The 15,366-nt window shown below is 41.5% G+C and overlaps 1 protein-coding gene across 4 annotated transcripts; it reads right to left on the bottom strand.

The window, feature by feature from the left end:
- Nucleotides 1-4,205: 4,205 nt before the first annotated feature.
- On the bottom strand, nt 4,206-12,102 carry echdc1 (enoyl CoA hydratase domain containing 1). 4 transcript variants are annotated; one of them, XM_061259609.1, is made up of 7 exons: nt 12,030-12,102; nt 11,848-11,890; nt 10,646-10,875; nt 10,363-10,505; nt 9,202-9,254; nt 8,638-8,718; nt 4,206-5,463 (listed from the first exon to the last, which is right to left on the bottom strand). In XM_061259609.1, the coding sequence occupies exons 3-7, from the start codon at nt 10,872-10,874 to the stop codon at nt 5,043-5,045; spliced, it is 927 nt and encodes a 308-aa protein (XP_061115593.1). In that variant the 5' UTR covers nt 10,875; nt 11,848-11,890; nt 12,030-12,102; the 3' UTR covers nt 4,206-5,042. The 4 variants fall into 4 exon arrangements, with proteins under 4 accessions (XP_061115593.1, XP_061115601.1, XP_061115585.1 ...); XM_061259617.1 differs by lacking the exon at nt 11,848-11,890 and having other exon boundaries at nt 12,030-12,089; XM_061259601.1 differs by having other exon boundaries at nt 11,848-12,080.
- Between the last annotated feature and the right edge of the window lie 3,264 nt (nt 12,103-15,366).

Genomic DNA, 15,366 nt, shown 5'->3' with positions numbered 1-15,366 from the left:
TATTTTGCAAATTGATTCATATTAAAACTGAATTCAGTCTTATCTGTCATCTGAGATTTAAAGTAGTTAAATTCTAAATATATGGTTTATCGTTTTGCAGTAGGTAGAAAGTTAGCATACCTCGCAGTCAAGTAGCACAAACCCAGTGGTGTACTGTGGTATGTGGAACCAGGCCTTCAGTAAACTTAGTAAATTTAACCACATTATTACTCTCAGCAGTTTCCATTTACATTTGATTGTTAATGAAGCTATTAACTGAATAAAAATATCAATATAGCTTTTTTTGCGTGCTAGCATTTTGTGTCATACAATTGTGCAGAATTTATAATTACCTATATTAGAACCAAAGGAGTTCATAAGCATTAAAAGTTTGTGCAAGCTGATACAAAGACTGACACCTAGATAAATGACTATTTGTTAGTCTAATTCACCAACTATACACAATTCACATTTAGATATCTAATAATGAATGCTATTGAAAACAAGAAGCTAGTTGATGTTTATTATGATGATTGCCATTGGAGTCTGTTATTGGCATTTGTCAACATGAGGACCAGAGTTGTGCCAATGTAAGTCAAGGAAGCCATTATGAGGCTGAGAAATTACAAACAAAACAGCGAAAGACAAACAATAGGCTTACTGAAACAAACTGGAATATCATTAAGAAAGAGCACATGTTCATAAGATCAATGCCTTGCTGTGGGATTAAGCATTGTCCAATGAGTTTGGAGGCATTTGAATGAACTTGAGCAGATATTATGCTTCTGTACTCCTCAGAATACATAATTTGTTCTGTTGCTGCTATCAGCAGTTACATTATCAATGACGGCAAGTGAGCCAGTACCTGTGGCAGCCATACATGCCCAAACTATAACACCCCCACCACCATGTTTCACAGATGAAGGAGGGTGCTTTGGATCTCGGGCAGTTCCTTTTGACATACTTTCCTCTTGCCATCACTCTGTTACAAGTCAATCTTGGTCTCATCTGTCCACAATACCTCTTTCCAGAACTCTGCAGGCTTGTTTACGTACTTTGGGAGAGCCTGGTAATCATGTTTTTGCAGCTTACTAGTGGTCTGCATCTTGCAGTGTAGCCTTTGTATTTCTATTTGTGAAGTCTTCTGAGGACAATAGTCACAGACACATCCATGCCTGCCTGCTGAAGAGTGTTTCTGATCTGTTGGACAGGTCTTTGGAGGTTTTTCTTCATTATGATAAGAATTCTTTGGTCATTAACTGTAGAGGTCTTACTTGGCCTGCCAGTCCCTTTGTAATTACTGAGCTCACCAGTGCACTCTTTTCTTCTTAATGATGTTCCAAAAAGTTTATTTTGTTAAGCCTATTGTTTGACCTACGTCTCAGTTTTTCTCAGCCTCATAATGGTTCCTGTGTCATTTGCACAATTTTGGTCTTCATGTTGACAAACTCCCAACTCCAAAAGCAATCAAATGCCTAGAATCAATACTTGATACTGAAATTATACTTTCTCAAAGGATTCGATTGAATACATCTGTCTAATCAGAAACGGCTGAACTGAAGCCAACTGTCCAATTACTTTTGGTCCCTTAAAATGGGGGGATTGTATAAAAACGGATGTAATTCCTACATGGATCACCTGATATAGATGTACATACACTCAAATTAAAGGTGACAGTTGACATTTTAACATTATATTTTGCTTGGAGAAAAGATTAGTTTTTTGTGGTGGTTTGTATTCTGAGGACTCTGTGCACAGGTAGTTTAATTCCCTCCTTCCTTACATGTAGCTAACTGTAGAATTCTTCAGGTGACCCAGTACATGAATAAAGATCATCAGCCCTGAACGGAGCACACAGTGTATCACTGCACCAAGTGAGTCAACAGAGTGCTAAGATTGGCAGCATGGGGACAAAACAAGGGCACCCTTTCTTCTTCAGTCCCAAATTCAGTGACGTCACACAGAAAACTGGCCTGGCCAATTCCTGACTAGTCTTCAAGGTAACTGATGGAAGAGTTTTTCAGTTTCAGTCGTCCAGATGCACATGAATTTACAGTGCCGTGAAAAAGTATTTGTCCCTTTCATGATTTCCTCTTTTGCATATTTGTAAAATGAAACCACTGAATGGTTTCATTGTGACAAATATGTCTTTAATAATGAAAAAATGGGATGTGTGTCATCCAAATTCCTCTTGACTCATTAGTCCATAGAACATCCCAAAAGGCGTTTGCAATTGTGAGACGAACATTAATGTTTCTCTTGGTTAGCAGTAGTTTCTGCCTTGCTACTCTCCCATGAATCAAATTTTCGCACAGTCTCTTTCTTATTGTGGTGATGAACCCTAGCCTTAGCCGAGGCAAGAGAAGCCTGCAGTTCTTTGGGTGTTCTTCTAGGATCTTTTGTGACTTCCTGAATGAGTTGTTGCTGAGCCCTTGGTGAAATATTGGCACGCTAACCACTCCTGGGAAGATTCACCACTGTTCCAAGTGTTCTCCATTTGAAGATAATGACTCTCTCACTGTGGTTGGGTGGAGTCCCAGAGCCTTTGAAATGGCTTTGTAAGTTCTACATTTCAACAACTACTGGAATTTCCTTTGATCATGGCATAGTGTGCTGGTACACAATGATACAATGGTACAATGGTACACATATTAAACCTTACTCTGATGGTAAGGTTCAATATGAGTGAGGTTTAGATTCAACTGGTCTGGCTGCAGTCAAGCCTGGTTGTCTAAAGATCTGAAACCACTCAGTGTGACAGATATGCAATAATAGAGCAAATCGGGAAGGGGGCAAATACTTTCACGGCACTGTAGATGGTTAAGCCAAATATTCTTCAGCTTCTCATTGGGCCTAATCTGACTGCAGCTGATTTGGCCTTTCTGTAGACCTGGGATAGAATCCTAGGTTTTCAGCCAACTGGTAGATTTATGGAATGTTTGTTTTTGCAAGCTGAGAAGAATGGACAATACAATGGACCTACTCCCATTTCATTCTGCCACATTCCTTTTGGGAAACATGGAAAACATGTTGCTCTGTTGCTCTATTACACTTTATCTGTAACATTCATTTATGGATTGGCTTGTATGGGCACTCGTAGGGTCTCAGCATCCATGCGCTGCTGCCAGATTTATATTCCAGGCACACTGGGCCTTGGTGTAAGCTGTGCCCGGGGCATTGTCTGGCTGGCTGTGGAGCTAATGGCCGCTGCTCCCACAGAGAATAGCTGACCTTTGCAGCAGTAGAGCAGGGAAAAGAAGCCCAGGCGTGCCCAGCTTCCTGAACCCCATCCCCTTGCCACTGCTCTGCCTCAACAATACTGTATGACACTTTCCTAATAACACCCAAACTATTAAACCACAAAGGAGAAGGAGGAGGGGGTTGTTCCCAAAACAATATCATCTTCAACCATGAGCTGAAAATGTCAGTTATGCTATTTTATATTTTGTTTTGTGGCTGTGGGCTGAAAAGGGGCTTCAAGAATGAGGGATAAAGTGCCTTGCTACACCTGGCAACAGTACAGTATTAGGAATTTAAAGGACATAAAAATCCTTCATTGCTGTCCGTTCAGTCAAACATACAGACACTGTGAGTCAGACTGTGGAGCCGGGTAAATGGATGAGTACACAGCTTGACCCTATGAGGAGAGGGTAGATGAGAGAGACAGATGGAGTGGGACAGGAATGGAGGTAGTGGAGGAGTATGGGGGCGATGGTGGCATTATGTCATGTTCATTTTCATGATCACTCTACTTGCTGTGAATCTCACCCTTCAGAAACTCCTCTAGGCTTTTCTACAAGCACAAAAAAGCATGGCTTCGAAAAACACATGATTTGAATTCTGGCAGAGCAACAGAGAGCATTTTGTTTCATTACGAAAGGTCTGTTCAAAGGCACTGGCTAGTCTGGCTCCCAGCGCTCGTCTGCTCGGTGGCATAATCTTGACTCACGAGACAGAATCAGGAACGTGGCAGCTTTACCAAGTGGGAGATTATGAAAAATGAATATTCTCTAATCCCACCCCTACCCACAGCTCTTTAACAGCTCTTCAATCATATTGAAAAATAACAGCCATTAGGGGAGGCTGCAGAGGTTGAGCGCAAATCTTGTTCAACAGAAGGAACTGACATAAAACAAAAAGTTAATAAATAGGTGTTTGCTATAAGAAATCCTAAACAAAAGCATAATGGTTAAACAATATTGGAATGACAGTTTTCATGAAAAATGTTTCAATACATAATTTCACTTATTTTATTGGATGCCCTTACCTGACAAGAGAGTTTTTTTTTAAATTATTTAACCAAGAAGGCCAACTGAATTCTCTTTTGGGGAATCAAACTGGGTGGGAATACAAGGGGTAGTGTAGGCCCATCACTATGCTAGCAAGAATTTCCCCTATTGGCCCACAAATACCTCTCCCAGGAGCAACACAGTTTTCCTCAAAGCCCGCAACTGCTTTGCTTTAGCACTATGAGAAGAGTGAAGGCTGGTATGGCTTTTGGCAATTTTGACAATTTTAACCTAGTGTGCAACCTGTAGTCACTCTTTGAGTAGTTTGGATAGTGTACCTTGTTTATAGTATAGTGTCAGAGCCTCACTTCACTACAGGGGAAAATCAATTCTGGCAAGCACCTCGGGCACAGCAACCGTTGTATATATGCTCCAGTCAACAGTTTGAGTATACATAAAGGCACTTTGCGGAATCTTGAAATACAGGTTTCAGCCTTGTTCATCAAATGAGCAGACAAAATGGTGATACAAACCTGATTCTGACATCACCAGGGTTCATTTACTGTAAATATATAGAACGTAAAGTGAAACTGCAGCTAAAATAACAATAAAAGGGATGAAAGGGACTGGAAATGAGGACATGCCACACCAGGTTCAACTGTAGTTCATTGTCAACCCATCTATGTGATGGTAGACATTTGTCCGCAACAGAACCAATTTGTTAACATGCAATTACCTCAATATGCTGAAACTAGCCTGTAATGCATGTATTGGCTATCAGTTAAAATGCATTGGGACAGGGGTGGGGCAGGGATGGGACAGAGGGGCTCAGGGTCACTTGTGTTTGGGCTTGTGAGCCAAGGCCTCAAGGTTTGCAGGCCCACCCCAGACGGTCCCAAACACGTCTCTCTCAGTCCTCAGGGCGTCCTCCAGGGGAAGCTCTCTTCCAGAGAGCACCACCTTCTTCGCTGCCTGTATCACAGACGCAGAGCCTCTGGTGAAGGTGTTCAGCCACTGCTCAGCCTCCCCCAGAGCCCCCCCCGCCCCCGCATGCTCCCCATCCCGGGGGCCCACCGTCCCGTCTGACAGCCCGATCCGTTGGCCGTAGGCCGGGTCTACCTTCTGGGCACCGGCCAGCAGCTTCAGGGCGTTCTGGCTGCCCACGATCCGCACCAACCTGGCGGCCCCGCCCCAGCCAGGCACCAGGCCCATGTGCTTGTGTACAAACCGGATCTCACTGCCAACTGTCATCAACCTGGGCATAGGTAGAGGACACATCGAGTCAAATATTAAACTAATATTGATTCATCTTTAGTCTTGACAGACTCCAAAAACAGACCACAAAATAAATAAGTACTGAGCTACTTCAGTTCGCAAACGTGGGAAACACGCTACTTTAATGATTCAATGGAAGCAGCCAAATAACACTTTTCTCAAATTATAAAATTACTTTGAGAAAAGTCACATTCACACCCCTGCTTTCAGCAGCATTCCTTCACACAGATAACACTACTGCTTCACATTCTGAAGTGTTAGATGAGATTAGAGATTGTGGGAGGATCTTTGACCATTCCTTCAAACAGAATCTTTCAATGTGCTTCAGATTCTTAAGTCTCTGCTTGTGCCCAGTCTTCAATTCAAACCACACATTTCAGATCATGTTTGAAATGGTTGTCTTGCTGAAAGATCCATATTAGTGAGTTTCCTGTCTGGTTTTGGCCAAAAGGTCTTGGTACAAAAGCTCAACACTCATTACCAATGCTGGTTATTCAAATCCAAATGCTTTTGGTAGATCTGGAGACTATGTTTCAAAAACGCAAACACATTATCAAGCTGGAATCAATGTGAGGTGTCCACAAATGATATGGCACTTGCATATGACTCCATGCTCAGGATGCCCACTAGTGGGGCTACTAGTAGTTGCATATTGCAATAGCCAGGTAGCTATGCCAGAATTAAAGCAATTAACTAAAAATTAATGTCTATTAATTTTCCTTCAGAAAATTGATGTTTGGAAATAATAAATGTGCTCTTTTCTACTGACACACTGATGCAGAAAACAAATAAACAAAGAGTAGGAGCAGGGGGGGAGGGATGATGAGGGAGGGGGGGGGGGTCTAGGTGTATGAAAACTATACCTTCGTAACTGTTTATTTTTGCTATTTGGAAATAAAAAAATATTCACAAAAAAAAAAAAATCTAGAAGCCAAAGACTTTTGCACAGTACTGTATATTTAGAACAAGCTGACACCATTTCCAAGAGCAACAAGAACACAGCGACATAAATGCACTATAATATGGTCTAGTCATAAAAGAAAAAGCAAATAAAAATTAAGTGGCTCCATTTTGTTGCCAACTAAAGCCTAATTTATACATCGCAAAAATGAAGGTGTCGCACGACGCTTGGCACTTATACTTCGGTGAACGGGCTGCAGTGAGGGTTCTGTCTCTATGGTAACAAGACACCAAACTCCTGACCATTTGATTACATTTGTAAACAGTCCTATCACAAATTATAGTGGTGTCCGGTACATGAAATTCTAGAGGTGTGTGACACTGAAAAAGTGACACTTTTTCAGTTGAAAATGCGTCATTCTTAAGATACACTTGTCAAAAGTATAAATTAATTAACTGTGATTTTATATTACTGCACTGTTTTGTACTTTGCTTGTTTTATGGTGGCTTTTTGTAAAGCACTTTGTGATGATCACTGTATGATTAAAAGCGCAATAAAAATAAAATGGATTACGATTATTGTTTCTCAGAATCAGAGCCTTCCCTCCACCACAATGCAGAGAGAGAGGCACAAAGGGGGAGGGCTAGAGCCACCCTAGTATTCAAACCATGAGAGCCCTAATAAAATGAAAATACCTTCCTCATTTACCAATGTCTTCCATAATGTCTGGGGTGCATTGTCTTTAAATATTTGGTCTACATCATGTTCCATCTGATGAGCAATGGGAATATAATGAGCAGTGGATATAAAGGCAAATTTCTTTGATGCCACTGAAGTATGCAAATGACATATGGCCTCCTAGCAGCAGATCTGAAGTTCAGCAGCTCCTTTTCACTGGTTTCACTTCTCCACTATACCAATGTTACCCCTCCAATAGCTTTATGGTGCTGCTACAGTATATTCACAAATCGGGGTGAGGTAAACCCTGACCCTGACCTAATCACTTCCCAAAAGCACCCTGGTCCTCTGTTGGTCTTTTAGTACACGTACAAATATAAGATGAGGTTTTGAACTTCAATGTAACTGAACTTTTGTAATTTTGTTCCTTGGACCTCATGGCTTAGTTTTTGTCCTGACATGAAGTATGAATTCTGGGGCTTTATATAGACAGGTGTGGGCCTTTCTAAACTATGGCTATCAAGTTCTAGACACATCTAAAGGATAATTAAAGAAAACAGGATGCACCTGACCACAATTTGGAGTGCCACAGCAAAGGGTCTGAATACTTATATAAATTAGACATTTCAGTTTTTGATTTTTAATCAATTCTAAAAACATTTTAACTTTGTCATTACAGGTTATTGAGCGTAGATTGATGGGCAAAAATGGCAATTTTAAAATGAGCTCTACAACACAATAAAGTGTGCAAAAAGAGAAGGTATCTGAATACTTTCTGAAGCCACTGTATCTAGCTCACTAACAAGACATGGTTGAAATCTGAGAGCCACTTACATTTCATTGTAGACATCTCTATTTCTCTTGCTGTGACCTTGTTGTGATCTCCAGCACAAAAATATGGTGCCATCAATATTTATAACACACTCACATTGGTGCATTGTCATTCCAGAATGAGACAGTAGTTTGAAATAAGTCATTAATATACTGTAAATTGCTTCAGAATATAGAATTGAAATTGTGTTTGCATCTTAGACTATTTGATATTTAGATTTATTCACTTAGAGAATGATTGATGTAAATAAAGAAACCTGTCTTTTAAATGGATGTGTGTTGTAATCATCTTGAAGATGAATGTCTGCCAATTTTAATTAACAGCAAAACATTTTTGCCAGTATCACCTGAAAGAACTTTCCAGTTTGAATGAGGACCTCCATTAATGCTTGAATTAAGCTTAAATTGTGCATGATCCTAAATCCTATGCTAAACCATATTAAAAAGTGAATGAGGCATTGCAATAATACCAGAGTGACTGAACTCATACATTACAGTACATTAATGGCATTGGGTAGACACCCTTATCCAGAGCGACGTACAACAAAGTTGTAAAACTCATCTGATACTAATGTGTGTCACTCAATGGTTCATTAAACAACATCCACATGATATGTCTTTCTGAACGGTGCTGTACAGTCATGTGACTCATTCCCTGCACTGAGCATGGGCGTCTGAACAAGGTCCAGCAGAGCTGATAACAGCTTGTGAAACACAGGGTGTGGTTTGAGGCAGCTCTCTTACCTGAAGTCACAGGAGGTAGTGAGCTCAGCTCCGCCCCCTAAAGCCATTCCCTCCACTAGTGCAACAGAGATAAGGGGCAGTCTGTGCTGAGAGAAGAGGCCTGTTAATCTAGGTCGGTCAGGGTGTGAGAGCCAGTAACAGGTTTATCAGTGTGTGTGTGTGTGTGTGTGTGTGTGCGCGCGCAATGATGTAGGCTAGTGGTCTTCAATCCTGGTTCTAAAGATCCACAGTGCCTGAACTCACATCATTCATGAACTACAGCTTGCTTTTTAATTAATTTGATTTTAAGTAGAAAATCCAGCAGACCAGGGTTGGGGACCAGAAATTAAAGCCAAAAGACAGTAAAGGCTGACAAATCTGACTTTAGCACAATCAATCTTGTGGGGGTCTGCACTACAGGGATGGAAATAGCACTCCAAATGCATAGAAGCATGAGTTGAAAGCCCAGTGGATGTTATGCTACCTGTAATGGCTCCCTCTGCACTGAACTACAGGGTTATTTTTATATGTGGGTCTGGGTGTATTTCAGGTATGTCTCAGGCTTAGCCTGGGCTGGTTACCTACCTGAGCAGCCTGGTCAACACATTCTGCATGAACATGCACATCTTCATCCCCTCCTGAGAGTGGCACAGGTGTGTGAGGGAAAAAGAGAAAAACAAATGCACCGGATTCATTTCAAATGTGGGAGGCTAACATGGAGCATACAGCATACTGCAATGTAATGCCAAAGCATAATAACATACTGGAGAAGATTAATATTTAAAATCCCATTAACATCTTTAGTTCTAGCTTGCACCACAGATTTGCAATATAATACCAAACACTAGAGTAGCATGTAATGTTTGAACTACTTGCTAAGATGAAAATCTAGCTATCAGGTTACATCCATTCATCATATCATTAGATAATGCTCATGGTTGCAGGGGTTGCTGGAGCCTATCTCAGCAACATTGGGCAGGAATGCACAGGCCCCCTGATGCACAGGCCACCAATCCATCGCAGGACACACACCCCATTTACTTGCCTTTTACTAGGCTGTACAGAAATTGTTCTTATATCACTGTCTTCACCAGCTCTATCCTTTACATATATACAGTTCACCCCAATATGAAAGGAGTTATGAGTGATTATAATCTTGAAATCTAAAAAAATGGATTACATTTTCACCAAAGTTAGGTCAATGTCAACACCATTTCCAGGTAATTCGATCTTTGATATTTGAGTCATTGGCAAGATATAATTACAGTATAACACGGATTTGGATCACCAATTCCTGATTTTCCATCCTCAGACTGATGAAGAAATATTTAAAATTATTTCAAACAGTGACTAATTTATCATCTTGGGGATAGTGCTTTACAGGTAAACCAGTTTTTCCTGTAGACATGTGTATTTACTCATCTCATATTCACTGCCACCTTCTGTGCAAAGGTGGCGGTGAATGTGGCAGTATGTGATTGTGTAACTTCACCTGAGCTATGCATTGGTGAACATGTCTGAGAGACCAATGATGTAACTTCACCTGAGCTATGCACTGGTGAATGCTTCTGAGACCTGTGATTTAACTTCAGCTGAGCTATGCACTGGTGAATGCTTCTGAGACCTGTGATTTAACTTCACCTGAGCTATGCACTGGTGAATGCTTCTGAGACCTGTGATTTAACTTCACCTGAGCTATGCTGCGGTGGTGAAGCCTCCTTATCTGTTGCCACAGCTCAGGCTTACCTGGGGGTCAGATATAGCCTGGACAGCTTTCAGATCCGAACCGGAGCAGAAGGTTCCAGCGTCCCCACGGACAATGAGGCCCTTCCCCTCCGTCCACTCCTCCAGCTCGGACACCCGATCCTGCAGCTCCAGCATCATGGTTCCTGGAGAGCAGAGCTGGATCAGGAGAAGGACAGGACTTTCTAAAACAGGTATTTCATACCCTAATGAGCACAGTGTGGAGCAGCAGTGTGGGTTGGTGATCCGTACTCTGGGATGGATGCACGTCGCAGTACGCTAGTACCTGAGAAAGCATTCATACGAGCTGGGTTGCTAATAGTCATAACGCCGATCCCAGACTCTTGCTTCACCAAGTTGATCGACCCCCCGGGGAATCCCTGCAGCTTTTGCCGAATCTCCTCCTGCTGGACAGCGTAGGCACTGCCATACACAGCCCCTCCTCTTCGGCTGGGCATTCCCAGTGCATTGTGGGCATTGGTGAGGAGGTGTCTACCCACATAGCGCAAGACCATTCTGCAGTGACACAGACACAGAAGAGGTCATAAGTCACATAGCAAAAAACTGCTGATCATGTTTTTTTTTTGTTTTTTTTGGAGGATACCCAGTTCTGATTCTGACCACTGGCCACTGTCCAGTCAGCACCAAAGTGAATGTTCAGAGAAAATTCCCTCAGTCAGTGGTCACAGATGGTGATGGTTATACATCATGTATCACTATGACAAGAGCTCATAATCTAACCAACAATGTTAAGGATGAACACGAGACAGGCAATGCAAAATATATCTATGGGGGCCTGAATATCCTGTGATGAGAAATGCTGAAATCACAAGCAGTGATTGCATGGGAGTTATGGGAAGGTGATATTATGGGATTTACTATTTACTATTAAAAGGAAAGGACGTGTGTGTGATACATTGTGCTAGCCTTGCACTCGCACTCCACTTCTAATTAGGCTATATTAATTTACTTTTTTATTGGGGTAAACACAGTCAATGGCAGACTAGAAAATATCGGGATATTGTTTAAAAGAATATCAAGACGTTGTCCAAATCTTGTTTGGATCTGGTTCAACAATTAGTCTTAAAGTTTCTCATTAGAGCATTCCTGAAACGTCAAGGTAACTGTCATTCTCACGGGGAGGTTCCGTTAGGCTACATGTTGCTGTATTCTGACCATGGATAGCCAAATGAAGGTCGGCGGGATAACATGTATCGAGTAACACGACTGAGAATAGTTCGACAACAATAGGTACTGGAACAATGTAACAATAGATAAACAAGAAATCAATGATTCGGCTAAGAAAGCTAACAAGCACCAACATGCTCATGCTCATGCTCATGCTCTGTCAGACATCTGGCTCGAAAGGACAGCTATCAATAACCTTCATTAAAGTGCATTGCTATTGGACAGCAAACCTAGTTTGTTACTGGCTGGTGTCTGCCCTTGAAATATTAGCTGTAATTAGCTAGCTAGCTACTACTCTACCTTAGTCCTTTTCGTCTTTTCCGAGTTGACGTCCCCAAGCACCCTGCCCAGTAAGTCAAGGCAGATCAATACATTAAATGGTTAATTTTATAATGATGTATCACACAAATGAGCGACGCTAGGTGGTAGTCTACTAAAGAATTTGGTATCGTTGACTGTTAGCCTAATAATCTCCCACAAACCTGAGCTATCTCTGCACAGCTCTGCACAATTCTGCACACACAGTACGGACAGCTACATTGTCACAAAGAAAACCTTCCCCCTGGAAACAAGAGTTTAATTAAAAAGTCCCACTAGTAGTGAGCTGGACATAGACGGAGCTGGATGTGAAACAGCTAATTGGAGTTACAGCTATAAACGTTATCTAGTATACACTTGAGCACTTTAAACGGGAATAAAAGGAAATGTGATAGAAATGTGTTAGCCTATGAACACGACGATAGGTGGGGACGACGAAGGAAACCTCTTCGATTTCAAGAACAAAGCACCGTGTTCTGTAGCCACCAGGGGACAGATGTGTGATTTTTGCTGTGATTTTGCTGTGGCAGAAAACTGAGCCTGTGAGATCCACAGTAGATAAATGTGAGATGTTGTCTGACTTCGGCAACTCATGTGATGTATAAGAGGCATATTACTCAGACTGCACATATAAATCAGAAGACAATTGAGTGGCAGACTAACTTCTTGTGCTTTCATTCGAAAAATAACCACATACAGTACGTTAAGTAGCCTATACGGTTGGCTATTTATCAAAGTCTAATATTTATCAAATTTGTCAAAGTCAGGTTGCGACACGTACAGTATCCCAGTGTTAGATAAGTAGAAAGCATGTGCCAGCTGGGTAGTTGCCAAGAAATTATACTTATGTTAAGTTCTGATCAATGTTCCTGGTTTTTGTTTAATTAATTAAAAAATGATATCAAACCTGCAATTTTTTGATTACTCATACAGTATATACTTATATAGTGGCTGGGATGAATACCTCCAAATGTGGTTCCTTTCATACCAGAGGCAAGGCTAAAGTTTGTCAGAATTTCTCAAAAGATTAAACTGAATTCCTTACTCAGTGTGGTCATCATATTCTGACAACCATACCAGGTACCATATACTGCCAAAATGTCTCAATCTGACATCTTCCCCATTTTAACAGGCTCAGTAACAAACAGAGCCATTTCTTTGTTCCTGAATGTTCTGTAATGAGAGTGAATATAAGTTTGTGATATTGAATGCAGACTCCTCTCGCAGCTCTCTCTCTCCCCCGCTCTGTAAACAAAAGCTTAGTACTCTTGCATGTCCTTTTTCAGTAAAGAATGAGTGCAGTGGTGAATGGCTGATCACCAATGAGACAGCTAAAACAAGACTGTTGGTTCCAGTCTTAAATAGCAGATTCCACCAATATACACTCAGTGATAAATTTATTAGGTAGACCTGTACACCAGCTTGTTAATTAAAGAGGTTTTACTTTGACTGTGGAATGATTGTTGGTGCCAGACAGAGTGGTTTGAGTATCTCAGAGACTCCTGGGATTGTCAAACACAACAGTCTCTAGAGTTTTGCAGAAAACATCCAGTGAGCAGCAGGCAAAAACATGTTGTTAATGAGAGAGGTCAGAGGAGAAGAGACAGACTGGTCAAAACTGACAGGAAGGGGACAGTAAGCAAATAGCCATGTATTACAACACAGTGATATGCTGAAGAGCCTCTCTGAACACACAGTACATCAAGCCTCTAAGTGGACAGCACTTCACTCTTCACTGAGTGTATATATGAGACACTGCTCTAGTTTAGAATTTTGTCTCAGCATTTGCATTTTTCACTTTTTCCGCAGTGTTTATTTCCAACCTGTTGTTTGTTCCAGTCTCTCTCTCTCTCTCTCTCTCTATCTCTCTCTCTCTCTCTCTCTCTCTCTCTCTCTCTCTCTCTCTCTCTCTATGGAGCCTTTTTTGGCAACTGAAAGGTACTTTTTGAGCCTGCTCTCTGTGTGTTGACTGTAAGAGGTACAGTAAGGGGTGTCGGCAGCAGGGAATTCAGTGGTGTTAATTATGATGTAGTATTGCAATTATTGATGGGATCACTGTAGGCTGTTGCCAGGCCAACTGAATCTTTACCTCCATAGTTGTCTTGGCATGGTTACGGAAGGAGAGGAGCTGACAGAGAACAGGTACATAGCAGTGCTGCTATGAAAACTCATGTCACGGGTGGAATCCCAGGATGAGTGGAGGGGTGGGGGAGGGGGGGTTGGGGTATGTCTTGGCATGCAGACAGCCGGCCTGCTGCCCCAGACAGAGAGAGGTTGAGGGGATGAGGGGCTGGAGTATAATGTATAGCTCACTGAGCTCATGACACATGACTGGACATAAATCTTATATGGGGAATAAAGTCTTTTCTTTCCCCTGTCTAGGAACACCTGTTCACCGATATCAGGTTTAGATTCCCTGAGGTGTTAGGACAGGAAGCAGAATAGTTTAACCCTGTCATTAGCTACGTGTCTAATGACAGGTATTATTCATATGGAATGTGTAGAGGGGGTGAGCAATGCAAGGTGTGTGATGTGAGTGTACAATACACCCATCATAGAGTCCAGTCAGACTGTGACTAAGATGAGTGCACATGACGTTAATGTGATTGCTTTAAAGTCACAATAGGTAATTTCAGACTTCTAATGGTCAATGCAGCAACAAACACGTGCAAACCACAACACTGTTTATCCCTCCCCCTTCTATGGGAAAGCGCTGACATTGAAGCGCCATTGGCTGTGGTGATAAGAGCCAATTTTCAACTGCTGAGCTTGAATTATTGTAAAGCTATACGATGTTTTGGATGAGTGACGGCCCCTCAATTGCAAATTTTGAAACCCAAATTTATAAACATAGGCAGAGGGTGAGTGAACATGTCAGTGAACCTTTTTCAATCATTGGAAGGGATTTACAATGGTCTTGTAACAATGTTTTAACAAAATTCTTACCTATTGTACCTGTAATTTAGCTAACACATGGATCATCAGATGGTGGCAGGTTCTGGGAGTGGCATCTATATAGTGATGGAAGTGCACACTGTCCATGCTGTAGGAGCAGTATTGGTTATGAAGAGTGGCACTCTGTTGCACACTGGTTGATTCCCCCTTGAGAAAACTCACATCCTTCAACAAATTCCAACATTTTGGGTAGAGGCAAGTGTGTGAGTTTAGTTGGCTATGTGTGGGTTTAGTTGAGTGTGTAGGATGCTTTTTAATATTTTGGCATTTTTTTGGTCCACAGTGCCAAATTCACTTAATAAAACAACCATACAATGTAATATAACCGGAGTATGTCAAAAAATAAAAAGGAGGAAAAAGCCACAAACACATGAGATAAACAAAAACATGCTTGCACACAAGCGTGTTGGTATGCATATACACAAGGAAACACAAACCAGTTGTCTTTACTGAGTCAATTCACAATGATTCATGGAAACACTCAACAAAGTAGCTAAAAAACGATTTTTGGTTGATCATCCAAACCTGCCTCATTTTAAGTGTTGG

Source organism: Conger conger, chromosome 1 (genome assembly GCF_963514075.1).
Source record: "Conger conger chromosome 1, fConCon1.1, whole genome shotgun sequence".
Taxonomy (NCBI): domain Eukaryota; kingdom Metazoa; phylum Chordata; class Actinopteri; order Anguilliformes; family Congridae; genus Conger; species Conger conger.
This window is presented reverse-complemented; position numbering and strand designations above follow the sequence as displayed.